Source organism: Mus musculus, chromosome 19, assembly GCF_000001635.26.
Source record: "Mus musculus strain C57BL/6J chromosome 19, GRCm38.p6 C57BL/6J".
Taxonomy (NCBI): Eukaryota; Metazoa; Chordata; class Mammalia; order Rodentia; family Muridae; genus Mus; species Mus musculus.
In genome coordinates this window covers 33728555-33747109 of record NC_000085.6, presented here as the reverse complement: position 1 = coordinate 33747109, position 18555 = coordinate 33728555, and the positions used below count along the sequence as shown (strand labels likewise).

The window sequence follows — 18555 nt, the reverse complement described above, 5'->3', positions numbered from 1 at the left end:
ATAAGTTGGTATTGTAGTGAAGGTGGTAATTGATAATTGCCACCACTTTGTGAACCATGTCCACCTTCACATAGATCACATAGAGACATCATTTAAAACAGAAATGAATTACTTATTGGTTAGTAACTAAACCACATTTTCTCCATTCTGTTTTCATGCAGTTTTGATCAAATGATAAAATATGACCTTCCAGCCACCATTAATTTCATTCTGGATAAAACAGGACAAAAGCAGATTTACTACATTGGCCATTCTCAAGGAACCCTTCTTGGTATGCAGAAAAGGACAGTGCTGAAGTTTGTATTCTGAAGAATGTATGTGTGTGTGTGTGTGTGTGTGTGTGTGTGTGTGTGTGTGTGTTCTTTCTAAATGACATTGAATGTGTTGAAAAATGGAGTGGCCATTATTCTTAGAAAATGCTTCATGAATGTTTCTCCACTATCTTGGTCAGGTCTCAAACAGATTTGAATGATATTGTTTCAGTTTGTACAAAGAATATATTTTCAAAGAACAAATGTGATTCAGGACAGATGGACAGAAAAGATATTTCTAACTAATGTACCCATTTGTCCAATTTATAATGTGACAGACAGAATGATTGTAGATAGATAAGTAGATTGGTATATAGGTGTTCACCTGCACGAGTGAGCTGGCTATACTACAGGGAGGACACATTAATCATTATTAATGATTTAAAAATCTAGAGATCATTTACAATCAATGTGTGATGCTTTGCATAGGTTTTGCTTCCAATAATCAGAGACTATTTTATTATTTAAGAGTGATGAGTTGATCCTTAATTACGGTGGGTCTCAAATGTTTGAGCCAGCAGTCAGAAAAAAAAACCTCAAAGATCATCTGTAAGACTTTAATAAATGTAAATGAGCTTCACATTGGCAAGAATACAACACAAAATAAACAAGGTGGAATTTCCCACAGCAGAAAACCTGAAATTAATAGAATTCCAGAATTTATTAGAGATATATCTTAAAGGGCTGAATATTTTTCCACTTACAGAATGTTTTTTTTTCTAATGATAAATCATAAACAGTGTCATTCACAGGAAGTGGGAGGGGGAGAAGCAAACTGAATTGAACTTAAAGAGTTCATCATCTTAACACTCCGATGACTAAACTAAGGGAATCTTCAGAAACAAGTTCACATGTCTGACAAAGAAGAGACAATCTCTGTGAAACAGAGATTAAGAAGGAGGTAACAGTAACTATATTTGTATGTAATGTCTTTCAGCTATTGGGGCATTTGCAACAAATCAAAAACTGGCAGAAAAGATTAAACTCAACATTTTATTGGCTCCAATTTATAGTGTTCAACATTCCAAAGGTATTTCGCACCTTGCGTCTTACCTCACTCCAACGACTATCAAGGTTTGTGATGAACTCAAAGTGGTGGTATACCTATATTTTTCAAAGTTAGCTTTCTAAAGAAGAGATCTCCCAGTACAGTCTACTGTTCACTCACCCGCATCACCTCCCTTGATGGCTACAGTGAGTCACACTTCAAAGTTGGGCAGCCTGCACTTGGTCCTGTGCACTTTATCAAACATGGATGTTATTCTTTATATTTTTTGTCTTTTATCTAGTTCTTATTTTTTAAATTTTCATTTATCAGAATTTAATGTTATTACTATAGCTATATCTTTCTCCTTTCGTATTTTCCCCTCTGAAGACCCCCCTGCTCATCAATCCACCAACTCTTACTTCCCTGCCCTGGTATTCCTCTACAGTGGGGCATCAAGTCTTCATAGGACCAATGGCTACCCCTCCCATTGATGTCCAATAAAAATATCTTCTGCTACATATGTAGCTGGAGACATGGGTCCCTCCATGTGTAATCTTTGGTTGGTGGTTTAGTCGCTGGGAGCTCTGAAATGTCTGGTTTGTTTTTATCATTGTAATTCCTATCGGGCTGCATAGCCCTTCAACTCCTCAGTCCTTTCTCTAACTCCTCCATAGTGGACCCTGTGTGCTCAGTACAGTGGTAGGTTGTGATCATCCACCTCTATATTTGTCAGGCTCTGTCACAGCTTCTCAGGAGACAGCTATATCAGGCTCCAGTCATCAAACAATTATTGGTATCCACAATAGTATCTAGAATTGGTGACTGTATATGGGATGGATCCCCAGGTGGGGCAGTCTCTGATCCACACTTTGGTCTCTGATCCATACTTTGTCTTCATATTACCTCCCGTATTTTATTCCCCCTTCTGAGGCCTGAAGCATCCACACTTTGATCTTTCTTCTTCTTGAGCTTCATGGATCTGTGAATTGTATCTTGGGTATTCTGAGATTTTGAGCTAATATCCACTTACCAGTAAGTGCATATACCATGTGTGTTCTTTTGAGACTGGGTTTACCTCACTCAGGATGATATTTTCTAGTTCCACCCATTTGCCTCAGAATTTCATAAAGTCATTGTTTTTAAAAGCTGAGTAGTACTCCTTTGTTCAAATGAACCAAATTTTTTGTATTCATTCCTCTGTTGAAGGACATCTGGGTTCATTCCAGCTTCTGGATACTATAAATAAGGCTGCAATGAACATAGTGGAGAAAGAGTACTTGATATATGTTGTAGCATCTTTTGGGTATCTGCTCAGGAGAATCTAGTCCTCAGGTCTAATATTCATAGGAACTGCCGGACTGATATCTAGAGTGGTGCTACAAGCTTGCAATCCCACCAACAATAGAAAAGTGTTTCTCTTTCCACATCCACACTAGCATCTTCTCTAACCTCAGTTTTTTATCTTAGCCATACTGACTAGAGTGAGGTGGAATCTCAGAGTTGTATTGATTTGAATTTTCCTGATGAATAAGGATGTTGAATATTTCTTTAGGTGCTTCCTAGCCATTCAATAGAGAATTCTTTGTCTAGCTCTGTACCCTATTTTAAGTGTTATTTGATTCTCTGGATCTAACTTCTTGAGTTCTTTGTATATATTGGATATTAGCTCTCTGTTGGCTGTAGGATTGGTAAAGATCTTTTCCCAAAGTGTCAGTTGCCTATTGACAGTGTCATTTGCCTTACAGAAACTTTGAAATGTTATGAGGTCCCATTTGTCTATCATTGATCTTACAGCATAAGCCACTGGTGTTCTGTTCAAGAAATTTTTCCCTGACCCCATGTGTTTGAGGCTCTTCCCCATGTTCTCTTCTATTAGTTTCTGTGTATCTGATTTTATGTGGGAGTCCTTGATCCACTTGGACTTGAGATTTGTATAAGAAAATAAGAATGGATCAATGTGCATTCTTCTACATGCTGACTGCCAGTTGAACCAGCAGCATTTGTTGAAAATGCTGTCTTTTTTTCCACTGGATGGTTTTAGCTCCTTTGTCAAAGATCAAATGACCATAGGTGTGTGGGTAAATTCCTGGCTCTTCAATTCTATTCCATTGATCTAACTGCCTGTCTCTGTACCAGTAGTATACAGTTTTTATCCCTATTGCTCTGTAAGACAGCTTGAGTTCATGGATGGTGATTCCGCCAGGAGTTCTATTATAATTGAGAATATTTTCGCTATCATGTGTTTTTTGTTAATCCAAATGAATTTCTAAATTGATTTTTGTAACTCTATGAAGAATTGATTTGGAATTTTTATGGGGAATACATTGACTCCTTAGATTGCTTGGGTGAGATGGCCATTTTTACAGTATTAATTCAATCCATGAGCATAGAAGATCTTTTCATCTTCTGAGAACTCCTTTGAGTTTTATGTTCAGAGAATTGAAGTTCTTGTCATACAGATCTTTCACTTGCTTGGTTAGAGGCACACCAAGGGATTTTATATTATTTGTAACTACTGTGAACGATGTCATTTCCATAATTTTTACTCAGCCTTTTTATTCTTTAATTAGAGGAGGCTACTGATTTGTTTCAGTTAATTTTATATCCAGCCAATTTGCTGAAGTTGTTTATCAGCTGTAGGTTTCTCTGGTGGAATTTTTGGGGTCACTTAAGTATACTATCTTATCATCTGCAAACACTGATATTTTGACTTATTACTTTCCAATTTGTATCCCTTTGACTTCCTTTTATAGTCTAATTGCTCTGACTAGGACTTCAAGTACTATATTGAATAGGTAGGGAGAGAGTGGGCAGCCTTATGTTTTCCCTGAATTTAATGAGATTGATTCAAGTTTCTTTACATTTATTTTGATATTGGCTATTGGTTTGTGGTATATTGTTTTTACTATGTTTAGGAATGGGGCTTGAATTCCTGATCTTTCCAAGACTTTTACCATGAAGGGGTGTTGAATTTTGGCAAATGCTTTCTCAGCATCTCATGAGATTATCATGTGGTATTTTTTTTGAGTTTGTATATATAATGTATTATGGTGATAGATTTCTGTATATTGACCCATCCATGCATTCCTGGAATGAAGCCTACTTGATCATGATGGATGATAGTTTTGATGTGCTCTTTGATTAGCTTTGGGAGAAGTTTATTGAATATACTTATATCAATATTCATAAGGAAAATTGGTCTGAAGTTTTCTTTCTTTATTGGGTCTTTGTGTGGTTTTGGTATCAGCGTAACTGTGGCTTCATGTATGAATTGGGTAGAGGTCCTTCTGTTTCTATTTTATGAAATAGTTTGAAAAGTATTAGTATAGGTCTTCTTTGAAGGTCTGAGAAAATTCTACACTAATACCATCTGGTTCTGTTTTTTTTATTGTTGTTGTTGTTAATGAATTTTTTGTTTTTGTTTTTGTTTTTAGGGGTTATGGGTTTATATTGTTAAGTCTCCTTTTCATTTCTGATTTTATTTATTTAGATACTGTCTCAGTGCCCTCTGGGTAATCTGTCTAAGGGTTTATCTGTATTGTTGGTTTTTCTTAAAGAACCAACTCCTGGTTCCGTTGATTTTTGTATAGATCTTTTTGTTCCTACATGGTTGATTTCATCCATGAGTTTGATTATTTCCTGTGGCCTACTCCTCTTGGGTGTATTTGTTTCTTTTTATTCTAGAGCTTTTAGGTGTGCTGTTAAGCTGTTAGTTAATGCTCTGTCCAGTTTCTTTTGGGAGGCACTTAAATGTATGTGTTTTACTCTTAGCACTGATTTCTTTGTGTCCCATAAATTTGGGCATGCTATGCTTCATTTTCATTCAATTCTAAAAAGTATTTAATTTCTTTCTTTATTTCTTCTTTGACCAAGTTATCACTGAGTAGCACAGTTTTCAGCTTCCATGTGTATGTGAGATTTCTGCTGTTTGTCTTGTTATTAAAGACCACCCTTAGACCATGGTGGTCTGATAGGATGCATGGGACTGCTTCAGTCTGCTTGTATCTGCTGAGGCCTGTTTTGTGCCAATTATATGGTCAATTTTGGAGACGATGCCAGGAGGTACTGAGGAGAAGGTATATTATTTTGTTTTAGGATTAAGTGTTCTATAAATTCTTTTTGATCCATTTGGTTCATAACTTTTGTTAGTATCGTAGAATCACTGTTTAGTTTCTGTTTCCTCGAGTTGTCCAATGCTTGTTCTTAATATCATTATTTCTGTTATAAATCTATTACCATAATATTGTATGACCATTTCAGTATGTTTTCATTAAAGATAAATAAAGTCATTGCAAATATCACCCCTCAAGGTGAGGGCAGATTTTTGTCTTCTCAGTGTGGGTTTCATCTTATGACAGCATCAGGATTCCAACTCTGTCTCTGGTATCATTTGTCATCACCAAAGTATGATGATGACATCCTTGCCATCTCTTAGGGTTCTTAAACGCTTCTCAATGTCTGCTTGACTTAGAGTTCCAAGTGTAGTTTTATTGGCATTTACTGTGTGGCTACAGGTAAAGCATCTTATCAATTTTAAACTTCCACTTATGCCATCAACGTCTCTTTCGAATGAAAAACTTCATTCCCATCGTGTTTATATTTCCATCTATCTTAAAGTATTTCATATTCCCTTGAAAATTTTCACTAAATTTTAGGATGATTAATCCATACATATAAAAGCAAAACAAAAAGAACAGTTGTGAATATATGGCCAGGCTGAGCTACATAGTTACTGCCAGGCAGACCTAGGATACACAGAAAAATCTCTCAAATAAACATCAAACAAAACAAGAAAAACAGGGAGAGATGAAATTGCCATGTGCTTGTCATATTTTCTTTTTTATAATGAACATTTAAATCTGTGCTTGTGAATATAATTAACATTAGAAGCAACCACTTTGTTTTCTTCAGATGTAACTCTCCTGGCTTTTAGGATTCTGAGGCTAGTTGGGCATTCTTTACTGTGAAAATCTGCATAGTATTCCTGGATGGCAAGTGTTCTGAATCACCTACATTTGTTCTATTTCAGAAGTTAATCCAAGGTCCTAATTTACATCAAGCATACACAGAAAACAATATAGAACAAATAACTTGTTCATTTTCTCGGTTGTCCACTTCTCAAACCAGACTGTAACTCCACATAGGATTTTGTTTAAAATTGTTTTCTGTTTTTTGTTACATCTCAAAAGGTGTGTGTGTGCATGTGTGTTTGTGTGTGTGTGTGTGTGTGTTCCTATTTGTTCCACACAATGAATGACTAATTTGAGCCAGTTGTTTTTTGTGCTTTTGTATATTCATTACTTTTCATATGTAGTTTATGTTTTATAGAGTACAGAGTTCTCTTTTTCCCTATTCATTTGACCACATCGTACATCTTCACAATGTACCCATTATATTCATCTCATTATCCTCTCTTATCCTGTCTCCTGCATCTGAACCACATAAGTTTCCTATTCATTTCCCTTCTACTTTCATATCTTGTTTTTGGTTTGTTTTGTTTTGTTGTTATTTTTTATTCTTGTTGTTTTGGTTTTGGTTGTTGTTCTTTTGTTTGTTTGTTTGTTTTTTGGTTTTGTTTTGGTTTTGTTGTTTGAGATTAACAGTGTAGTTTTGTTTCATGCATGAACATGAAAAGTGAGTGTATACAGAGAGACACATCACTATGTAAAGTAAGTGACATCTGCCTCTCTATGTATTAATTGTTGGAAAGCTGAAATGCTACCATGTTATATGTGCATAATTTGTATGCATTCTCAACTGCATTGTCACCCTTCATTTATATTGTGTTAACTATAAGTAATAGACTGAATCTGCCATTTGTTTATATAAAGTTCTGTTTTTAAAGACTTGATATTTTAATTTGTGTGTATGAGTATTCTCTACATGTACATATATATGAAAATATATGCATGATTAGTGCCTTTGAAAATCAGAATAGGGCATTGGTTCCCCAAAACTGGAACTATAAACTTCTTTTTTTTTTAGTTAGATATTTTATTTATATACATTTCAAATTTCAAATGCTATCCCAAAAGTTCCCTATACCCTCCCCCCGCCCTGCTCCCCTCTCCACTCACTCCTGCTTCTTGGCCCTGGCATTCCCCTGTACTGGGGCATATAACGTTTCCAATACCAAGGGTCCTCTGTTCCCATTGATGGCCGACTAGGCCATCTTCTTCTACATATGCAGCTAGAGATATGAGCTCTGGGGGTACGGGTTAGTTCATATTGTTGTTCCACCTATAAGGTTGCAGACCCCCTTCAGCTCCTTGGGTGCTTCCTCTACCTTCTCCATTGGGGGGCCTGTGTTTCAACTTATAGATGACTGTGAGCATCCACTTCTGAATTTGCCAGGCACTGGCATAGCCACATACCAGACACCTATACCAGGGTCCCTTAATCAAAACCTTGCTGGCATATGCAATAGTGTGTGGGTTTGGTATCTGATTATGGGATGGGTCCTCAGGTGGGATAGTCTCTGGATAGTCCATCCTTTCGCCTTAGCTCTAAACTTTGTTTCTGTAACTCCTTTCATTGGTATTTTGTTCCCTATTCTAAGGAGAAACGGAGTGTCCACCCATTGGTCTTCCCTCTTCTTGATTTTCTTGTGTTTTGCAAATTGTATCTAGGGTGTTCTGTTTCTGGGCTACTATCCACTTATCAGTGAGTGCATATCTAATGACTTCTTTTGTGTTTGGGTTACCTCACTAAGGATGATATCTACAGATACATGCATTTGTCCAAGAATTTCATAAATTCATTGTTTTTAACAGCTGAATAGTACTCTATTGTGTAAATGTACCACATTTTCTGTATCCATTCTTCTGTTGAGGGACATATGGGTTCTTTCCAGTATCTGGATATTATAATTGAGGCTTCTATGAACATATTGGAGCATGTGTTCTTATTACCAGTTGAAACTTCTTCCTGGATATATTCCCAGGAGAAGTATTGCTGGATCTTCCGGTAGTATTATGTCCAATTTTCTGAGGAACCTACAGACTGACTTCCAGAGTGGTTGTACAAGCTTGCAATCCCACCAGCAATGGAGGAGAGTTCCTCTTTCTCCACATCCTCGCCAGCATCTGCAGTCGCCTGAATTTTTGATCTTAGCTATTCTGACTGGTGTGAGGTAGAATCTCAGGGTTGTTTTGATTTGCATTTCCCTGATGATTAAGGATGTTGAATATTTTTTCAGGTGCTTCTCAGCCATTTGGTATTCCTCAGTTGAGAATTCTTTGTTTAGCTCTGTACCCCATTTTTAATGGGGTTATTTCAATCTCTGGATTCCAGCTTCTTCAGCTCTGTGTATATATTGGATATTAGTCCCATATCAGATTTAGGATTGGTAAAAATCATTTCCCAATCTGTTGGTGGCCTTTTTGTCTTATTGACAGTGTCTTTTGCCTTACAGAAGCTTTGCAATTTTATGAGGTCCCATTTGTCAATTCTTGATCTTACAGCACCAGCCATTGCTGTTCAGTTAGGATTTTTCCCCTGTGCCCATATCTTTAAGGCTTTTCCTTACTTTCTCCTCTATTAATTTCAGTGTCTCTGGTCTTATGTGGAGGTCTTTGATCCACTTAGAATTGAGCTTTGTACAAGGAGATAGGAATGGATCAATTCACATTCTTCTATGTGATAACCGCCAGTTGTGCCAGCACCATTTGTTGAAAATGCTGTCTTTTTTCCGCTGGATGGTTTTAGCTCCCTTGTCAAAGATTAAGTGAACTTAGGTGTGTTGATTCATTTCTAGGTCTTCAGTTTTATTCCATTGATCTACCTGTCTGTCATTGTACCAGTACCATACAGTTTTTATCACAATTGCTCTGTAGTACGGCTTAATGTCAGGCATGGTGATTCCACCAGAGGTTCTTTTATTGTTGAGAATAGTTTTTGCTGTCCTAGGCTTTTTATTATTCCAGATGAATTTGCAAATTCCTCTTTCTATCTCAGTGAAGAATTGAGTTGGAATTTTCATGGGGATTGTATTGACTCTGTAGATTGCTTTCGGCAGGATAGCCATTTTTACTATATTGATCCTGCCAATCCATGAGCATGAGAAATCTTTCCATCTTCTGAGATCTTCTTCAATTTCTTTCTTCAGAGACTTGAAGTTCTTATCATACAAATCATTCAGTTCCTTAGTTAGAGTCACACCAAGGTATTTTATATTATTTGTGACTATTGTGAATGGTGTTGTTTCCCTAATTTCTTTCTCAGTCCGTTTTTTTTTTTGTTGTTGTTGTTTTATTGTTGTTGTTGTTGTTGTTGTTGTGTGTGTGTGTGTGTGTGTTCGTGTGTGTGTGTGTCTGTGTGTGTGTGTGTGTGTGTGTGTGTGTGTGTGTGTGTGTAGAGAAAGGACATTGATTTCTTTGAGTTAATTTTATATCCACCTACTGTACTGAAGAGGTTTATCAGGTTTAGGAGTTTTCTGGTGGAATTTTTGGGTCACTTATATATACTATCATATCATCTGCAAATAGTTATATTTTGACTTCTTCCTTTCCAATTTGTATCCCCTTGATGTCCTTTTGTTGTCGAATTGCTCTGGCCAGAACTTCAAGTACTATATTGAATAGGTAGGGAGAAAGTGGGCAGCCTTTTCTAGGCCCCAACTTTAGTGCAATTGCTTCGAGTTTCTCTCCATTTACTTTGATGTTGACTACTGGTTTCCTGTATATTGCTTTTATTATGTTTAGGTATAGGCCTTGAATTCCTGATCTTTCCAATACTTTTATCATGAAGGGGTGTTGGATTTTGTCAATTTTTTTTCAGCATCTAATGAGATGATCATTAGGCTTTTGTCTTTGAGTTTGTTTATATAGTGGATTATGTTGATGGATTTCTGTATATTAAACCATCCCTGCATCCCTGGGATGAAGCTTACTTGTTCATAATGGATGTTCATTTTGATGTGTTCTTGGATTTGGTTTGTGAGGATTTTATTGAGTATTTTTGCACCAATATCCATAAGGGAAATTGGTCTGAAGTTCTCTTTTTTGTTGGACCTTTGTGTGGTTTAGGTATCAGAGTAATATTGGCTTTGTAAAATGCATTGGGTAGAGTACCTTCTGTTTATATTTTGTGGAATAGTTTGAGAAGAGTGGGAATTAGGTCTTCTTTGAAGGTCTGATAGAACTCTGCTCTAAACCCATCTGGTCCTGGGCTTTTTGTTTGTTTGTTTGTTTGTTTGTTTGTTTGTGAGACTATTGATGACTGCTTCTATTTCTTTAGGGGAAATGGGACTATTTAGATTGTTAATCTGATCCTGAATTAACTTTGGTACCTGATTTCTGTCTAGGAAGTTGTCCATTTCATCCAGGTTTTCCAGTTTTGTTGAGTATAGTCTTTGTTGAGTATATATCATCATTAGTAGGATCTGATGATATTTTGGATTTCCTCAGATTCTGTTGTTATGTCTTCTTTTTAATTTTTGATTTTGTTAATTTGGATCCTGTCCCTGTGCCCTCTAGTTTGTCTGGCTTAGGGTTTATCTATCTTATTGATTTTCACAAAGAACCAGCTCCTGGTTTGGTTGATTCTTTGAATAGTTCTTTTTGTTTCCTCTTGGTTGATTTCAGTCCTGACTTTGAATATTTCCTGCCCTCTATTCCTCTTGGGTGAATTTGCTTCCTTTAGTTCTAGAGCTTCTAGGTGTGCTGTCAGGCTGCTAATTTACACTCTCTCTAGTTTCTTTTTGGAGGCACTCAGGGCTATGAGTTTTCCACATAGGACTGCCTTCATTGTGTCCCATAAGTTTGGGTATGTTGTGGCTTCATTTTCAGTAAACTCTAAAAAGTCTTTAAAAACTTTATTTCATCCTGAACCAAGGTATCATTGAGTACAGTGTTGTTCAGCTCCCACGAGAATGTTGGCTTTCTATTATTTATGTTGTTATTGAAGATCAACCTTAGTCTGTGGTTATCTGATAGGATGCATTTGATGATTTCAATATTTTTGTATCTGTGGAGGCCTATTTTGTGACAAGTTATATGATCAATTTTGGAAGAGGTACCATGTGGTGCTGAGAAGAGGGTATATCCTTTTGTTTGAGGATAAAGTGTTCTGTAGATATCTATTGAATCCATTTGTTTCATAACTTCTGTTAGTGTCCATGTATCTCTGTTTAGTTTCTGTTTCCAGGATCTGTCCATTGGTGAGAGTGGGGTGTTGAAGTCTCCCACTATTATTTTGTGAGGTGCAATGTGTGCTTTGAGCTTTACTAAAGTTTTTTTAATGAATGTTGCTGCCCTTGTACTTGGAGCATAGATATTCAGAATTGAGAGTTCATCTTGGTAGGTATTACATTTGATGAGTATGAAGTGCTCTCCTTGTCTTTTTTGATAACTTTGGGTTGGAAGTCTATTTTATTTGATATTAGAATGGCTATTCCAGCTTGTTTCTTCAGAACATTTGCTTGGTAAATTGTTTTCCAGCCTTTCACTCTGAGGTAGTGTCTGTTTTTTTCCCTGAGGTGGGTTTCCTATAAGCAACAAAATGTTGGGTCCTGCTTGTGTTAGCCAGTATATTAGTCTATGTCTTTTTATTGGGGAATTGAGTCCATTGATGTTAAGCAAAATTAAAGAAAAGTAATTGTTGCTTCCTGTTATTTTTATTGTTAAAATTGGGATTCTGTTCTTGTGGCTGTCTTCTTTTAGGTTTGTTGAAGGATTACTTTCTTTCTTTTTCTAGGGTGTAGTTTCCATCTCTGTGTTGGTGTTTTCCCCTTATTATTCTTTGAAGGGCTGGATTACTGGAAAGATATTATGTGAATTTGGTTTTGTCATGGAATACTTTAGTTTCTCCATCTATGGTAATTGAGAGTTTTGCTGGGTATAGTAGCCTGGGCTGGCATTTGTGTTCTCTTAGGGTCTGCATAACATCTATCCAGGATCTTCTGGCTTTCATTGTCTCTGGTAAGAAGTCTGGTGTAATTCTAATAGGCCTGCCTTTATATGTCACTTGACATTTTTCCCTTACTGCTTTTAATATTCTATCTTTATTTAGTGCATTTGTTGTTCTGACTATTATGTGTCGGGAGGAATTTCTTTTCTGGTCCAGTCTATTTGGCGTTCCGTAGGCTTCTTATATGTTCATGGTTATCTCTTTCTTTAGTTTGGGAAGTTTTCTTCTATAATTTTCTTGAAGATATTTGCTTGCCCTTTAAGTTGAAAATCTTCATTCTCATCTACTCCTATTATCCGTAGGTTTGGTCTTCTCATTGTGTCCTGGATTTCCTGGATGTTTTGAGTTAGGAGCTTTTGCATTTTCTTTGATTGTTGTGCCCATGTTCTCTATGGAATCTTCTGCACCTGAGATTCTTACTTCCATCTCGTATTCTGTTGCTGATGCTCGTATCTATGGTTCCAGATTTCTTTCCTAGGGTTTCTGTCTTCAGTGTTGTCTCACTTTGGGTTTTCTTTATTGTTTCTACTTCCTTTTTTAGGTCTTGGATGGTTTTGTTCAATTCCATTACCTGTTTGGTTGTTTTTTCCTGTATTTCTTTAAGGACTTCTACCTCTTTAGCAGTGTTTTCCTGTATTTCTTTCAGTGAGTTATTAAAGCCCTTCTTGATGTCCTCTACCAACATAATGAGATATGATTTTAAATCCAAGTCTTGCTTTTTGGGTGTCTTGGGGTATCCAGGACTGGCTGAGGGGAGTGCTGGGTTCTGATGATGGTGAGTGGTCTTGGTTTCTGTTAGTAAGATTCTTACATTTGCCTTTCGCCATCTGGCAATCTCTGGAGTTAGTTGTCATGGTTGTCTCTGGTTGGAACTTGTTCCTCATGTGATTCTGTTAGCCTCTGTCAGCAGACTTGGGAGTCTAGCTCTGTCCTCAGTCTCAGTGGTCAGAGTACTCTCTGCAGGTAAGCTCTCCTCTTGCAGGGAAGGTGCACAGATATCTGGCATTCAGATCTGCCCCCTGGCTGAAGATGAAGGCCCAAAACAGGGCCTGTCCAGAAGATGTGTTGCCTCTGCAGTCTGCATGCTCACCTGCAGAGACTGGTCTCCGAGGGACATGGGACAAAAATGGCTCTCTCACCTGCTCTGGTGGTCAGAATCCTCCCGGGCAGACACCTCTCCTCTGGCAGGGAAGGGGCCCAGATGTCTGGAGCCTGAAACAGGGTCTGTCCCAGAAGCTGTGTTGCTTCTGTCTGTCACAGAAGCTGCGTAATTTCTGTAGTCTGCACTCTCACCTGCACAGAGGAGTCTCTAAGGGATCTGAGACCCAAGAATGGCTCCCTCACATGCTCTGAAAGAGCCCTCCCGGGCAACACCACTCCTCTGATGGGGAAGGTGCCCAAATGTCTGGAGCCCAAAATGGGGTCTCTCCCAGAAACTGTGTTGCTTTGCCTGCCCAGAAGCTGTGTTGCTTCTGTAGTCCGCACTCTCACTAGTAGGCCTGAGCAGACTAGTCTCTTAGGGATCTGGGACCCAAGATGACTCCCTTACCTGCTCTGGAGGAGCCCTCCAGGGTGGACACCTCTCCTCTGGCAGGGGAGGAGCCCGAAAGGGGTTTGTCCCAGAAGCTGTGTTACTTCTGCCTGTCCCAGAAGCTATGTCCACTTGCTCACCCTTCGAAATCCATGAGATGACCTTCCCAGACAAGTCTCTGAGGGACCCAAGACCCAAGATGGCTCCTCAACTATAAACTTCTATGAGAAACTGTATGAGTGCTAAAAATAAAACCCGGGTTCCCTATAACTTAGAAAAAAAAAAGTAAATGAAACCCAATCTCATGGCCACAGATTTTTTTAAATTGACATTTATTTTGGCAGTCTACTATAGAATACCTGCTCATAGATGTACCGAGAGAAGTGTTGTATTATACAGTTAGGCACAAAGTATTTACTCTGTGAGCTTTTCCAGATAGATGGTTTCATAGTCAGAAAACATGGACCTTTAATGCTAGCCGTCAATGAGATATTGTGGGAAGATGTTGCTGTCTGCTTTCTCTGAATCTCCTGAGATCCTACATTAGTTCTTTCATAGACTGTTAACAGGTGAATTACCAGCTTTCTGAGAATTAAAACAATTTCCATTCCAGAGACAAATCTCACTTTTTTTCTGAATTTATATCCTATTTATAAATTATTTTCTATTTTTACCAAGCAGGCAGAACAACTGAGTTCACATTTACTATTTTAACATTTACAATTCTTCTCTATTTTAATTTATTTCATTTGCCTTCTGAGACACAGTTTCATATGTCTTAGACTGCCATGAACTTGCTGTGTAGCTCAGGACAGCCTTGAACTGTTCTTGCTTCTCCTTCCTGTCATCTTATGTAGTGGTGTTTATGTGCTAATTACTTGTAGGTTTTATACAGTGCTAAGCAAAGAAAAAAGAAAAAAATCTGAATTGCATAGCCAGCTTTCATTTTCATGCCTAAGAAATATTAACTGTATTTTCTTTTCATAGGTCTCTTTCCAAAATTAGTGTTACAGAATTACTGGCCTCATAAATGTAGTTGGAAGCATTCTGTTATTGCATTTTTATAAGATAAATATCTGATCTATTTTGCCTATGAAATCATGTGGTTCTGAGATTTTCCTAGAAGGAAGCTTCATTATAATATAATTTTTCATGCAGAGACAGAACTATTTAGATTATTCATTTTTAAATTAGTAAAGATACAATTTGCCTAAAATCCATGACCCTATTTTATTTGTGTCACTGACTTTATTACCAAAAAGTATTCCCAAATTATTCTATTAATGAAGACAGAAGGCCAGAATATAAAATTTACTGATATCTAATTTTACCGTCTAGAAGATGATAATTATTACTAAAATATTTAATTATTGTGCTGCTGGCAGACAGAATCCACGCAAACCTCCAACACTCCTCTGTCTTTCCAGTTCCATTGTTTGGCCTTGAGTTTGTTTCCTCAATTAGATGTGCAGTTCATAGTAAGCTGGAATTCAGATTAGATTCTCTGGAGATCTTTGAATTTCAACTCCTTCTCCTTCTACATAGTGCTTTGAACTTTACTAAATCCCATTTGTCTATAAGGATTACAAAGCTGGGAATTCTCTTTGGACAACAGATGTGCAATGTAACACTCAGCTAGTTAGAGTCATATTTTTCATCTTACAGTCTCTCACAGCCTGCTATGCAGTTTTGAGAATTCTTGTTTTGTATGTGTTTTGTGTGTGTTTCAATATCTGACATCATTACTACATGAAGCTGCCACTGTCTCCTTCGCCCAGCATCTCGAATCACCTGTGTGTCTACTAAAGTTGTTGAACTTAATTATTTCATCTCGATGGAATCAAGTGCATTGGGGTCCTCTATCTTGGCTATGAGATAAATATCATTAGTTCATCTATGGTGTAGCATTACAGGAACATCTTCTGTGAAAGAATTGAAATCTCTTGTGTAAATGTAAGACATTCCATTAATCTGTATACCACCACTGACAGAGTTTTCAGTGTTTTTTTTTTTCCTGGTTTGCTAATTTGCAAGTTTTTGTATGGACATGTTTTCATTCTATGCTAAGCATACTTCAAAATATAGCCAATTCTATAAAGAGTTTGGTTCAACAAGTCTATCAGACATTAACCCTAAATAAACCCTCCCCAATAAAGAAAGAGAAAGATTGCTCTCACCCCAAAATGTTCATGATTCCCAAAAGTTTACATTCAATTTAATCTGATTAAAAATGTTCCTATCATATTTGGGAGTGTTGTTTCTCAAGTTAGGTACTGAATGTCATATTCAGTGAAGTAAGCCAATCCACTTCAGCAGCACATAGTAGTTTTGTCTTTTGTCTCACTCCATATAAACATTATGCTTCTATCAGGCAAAACACTTTCTCACACTAAGAGCTGCTCTTCACATTTGTCAATTTCAGCTCCTCTTTGGTGAAAAAGAATTTTTGCCTACCGTAGTTTTCAGTGAGGTGGGTGCATGTGTTTGCAATATTAACTTCTTCACTGCTATATGTGCTGCTATCATGGGATCGATGGGTGGATATTCTCCAGAGGAGTTAAATAAGGTAGGTGTTCTTTTCTTTCAAATTCATCATTGGTGTGTGTGTGTGTGTGTGTATGTGTGTGTGTGTGTGTGTGTGTGTGTGTGTGTGTGTGGTGTTGCTAAGAGAGCAACTGTATCTGCTAACTTAATATTAATTCATTTAGTCTGGTACATATGAAAATCAAGGTGGAGCCTCAGCAGCAAAGGTCGCCATCTGGGTTCCGGGACTCCGCAGGACCTAGGAAATTAGTCTGAACAGGTTAGAGGGTGCGCCAGAGAACCGGACAGCTTCTGGGACAGGCGGAAGCACAGAGCCACTGAGGCAGCACTCTTGGCGGGCCGCAGACAGCCGGCCACCTTCCGGACCAGAGGACAGGTGTTCGCCTGGCTTGGGAGGTGGCCTCAGCCTCAGCAGCAGTGGTCGCCATCTTGGTTCTGGGACTCAGCAGAACTTAGGAAATTAGTCTGAACAGGTTAGAGGGTGTGCCAGAGAACCGGACAGCTTCTGGGACAGGCGGAAGCACAGAGCCGCTGAGGCAGCACCCTTGGCGGGCCGCAGACAGCCGGCCACCATCCGGACCAGAGGACAGGTGTCCGCCTGGCTTGGGAGGCGGCCTCAGCCTCAGCAGCAGCGGTCGCCATCTTGGTTCCGGGACTCAGCAGAACTTAGGAAATTAGTCTGAACAGGTTAGAGGGTGCGCCAGAGAACAGGACAGCTTCTGGGACAGGCGGAAGCACAGAGCCGCTGAGGCAGCACCTTTGGCGGGCCGCAGACAGCCGGCCACCGTCCGGACCAGAGGACAGGTGTCCACCTGGCTCGGGAGGCGGCCTCAGCCTCAGGAGCAGCGGTTGCCATCTTGGTTCCAGGACTCCCTGGAGCTTAGGAATTTAGTCTGCACAGGTGAGAGTCTGCACCACAGAAGCTGACAGCTTCTGGGAACTGCCAAAGCAACACAGCTTCTGAGAAAGGCCCTGTTTTGGGCCTTTGTCTTCGACCAGGAGGAGGTCCAAAAACAAGATATCTGCGCACCTTCCCTGTAAGAGAGCTTGCCAGCAGAGAGTGCTCTGAGCACTGAAACTCAGAGGAGAGAATCTGTCTCCCAGGTCTGCTGATAGACGGTAACAGAATCACCAGAAGAACAATCTCTAAACAGAGTCAACTATAACTACTAACTCCAGAGATTACCAGATGGCGAAAGGTAAACATAGGAATCCTACTAACAGGAACCAAGACCACTCACCATCATCAGAACCCAGCACTCCCACTTCGCCCAGTCCAGGGCACCCCAACACACCCGAAAACCTAGACCTAGATTTAAAAGCATATCTCAGGATGATGGTAGAGGACATCAAGAAGGACTTTAATAAATCACTTAAAGAAATACAGGAGAACACTGCTAAAGAGTTACAAGTCCTTAAAGAAAAACAGGAAAACACAATCAAACAGGTAGAAGTCCTTACAGAAAAAGAGGAAAAAACATACAAACAGGTGATGGAAATGAACAAAACCATACTAGAACTAAAAAGGGAAGTAGACACAATAAAGAAAACTCAAAGTGAGGCAACACTGGAGATAGAAACCCTAGGAAAGAAATCTGGAACCATAAATTTGAGCATCAGCAACAGAATACAAGAGATGGAAGAGAGAATCTCAGGTGCAGAAGATTCCATAGAGAACATCGGCACAACAATCAAGAAAATGGAAAATTCAAAAAGATCCTAACTCAAAATATCCAGGAAATCCAGGACACAATGAGAAGACCAAACCTACGGATAATAGGAGTGGATGAGAATGATGATTTTCAACTCAAAGGACCAGCAAACATCTTCAACAAAATATTGAAGAAAACTTCCCAAATATAAAGAAAGAGATACCTATGAACATACAAGAAGCATACAGAACTCCAAATAGACTGGACCAGAAAAGAAATTCCTCCCGACACATAATAATCAGAACAACAAATGCACTAAATAAAGATAGAATACTAAAAGCAGTAAGGGAAAAAGGTCAAGTAACATACAAAGGCAAGCCTATCAGAATTACACCAGATTTTTCACCAGAGACTATGAAAGCCAGAAGAGCCTGGACAGATGTTATACAGACACTAAGAGAACACAAATTCCAGCCCAGGCTACTATACCCAGCCAAACTCTCAATTACTATAGATGGAGAAACCAAAGTATTCCACGACAAAACCAAATTCACACATTATCTCTCCACGAATCCAGCCCTTTAAAGGTTAATAACAGAAAAAAACCAATACAAGAACGGG

The 18555-nt window shown here is 38.5% G+C and overlaps 1 protein-coding gene across 5 annotated transcripts in view; it reads left to right on the top strand.

The window, feature by feature from the left end:
• The window catches only part of Lipo2 (lipase, member O2), a 42353-nt gene that overhangs the window by 14913 nt on the left and 8885 nt on the right, over positions 1-18555 (top strand). For 3 of the 5 annotated variants that reach the window (XM_017318036.2, XM_003945594.4, NM_001322338.1), the window contains exons 6-8: positions 162-271; positions 1249-1385; positions 16161-16304. In XM_017318036.2, coding sequence (XP_017173525.1) covers positions 162-271; positions 1249-1385; positions 16161-16304 — 391 coding nt within the window. The remainder of the gene's footprint in view (positions 1-161; positions 272-1248; positions 1386-16160; positions 16305-18555) is intronic. The other 2 variants (XM_017318035.2, XM_030250675.1) reach the window with 2 other exon arrangements.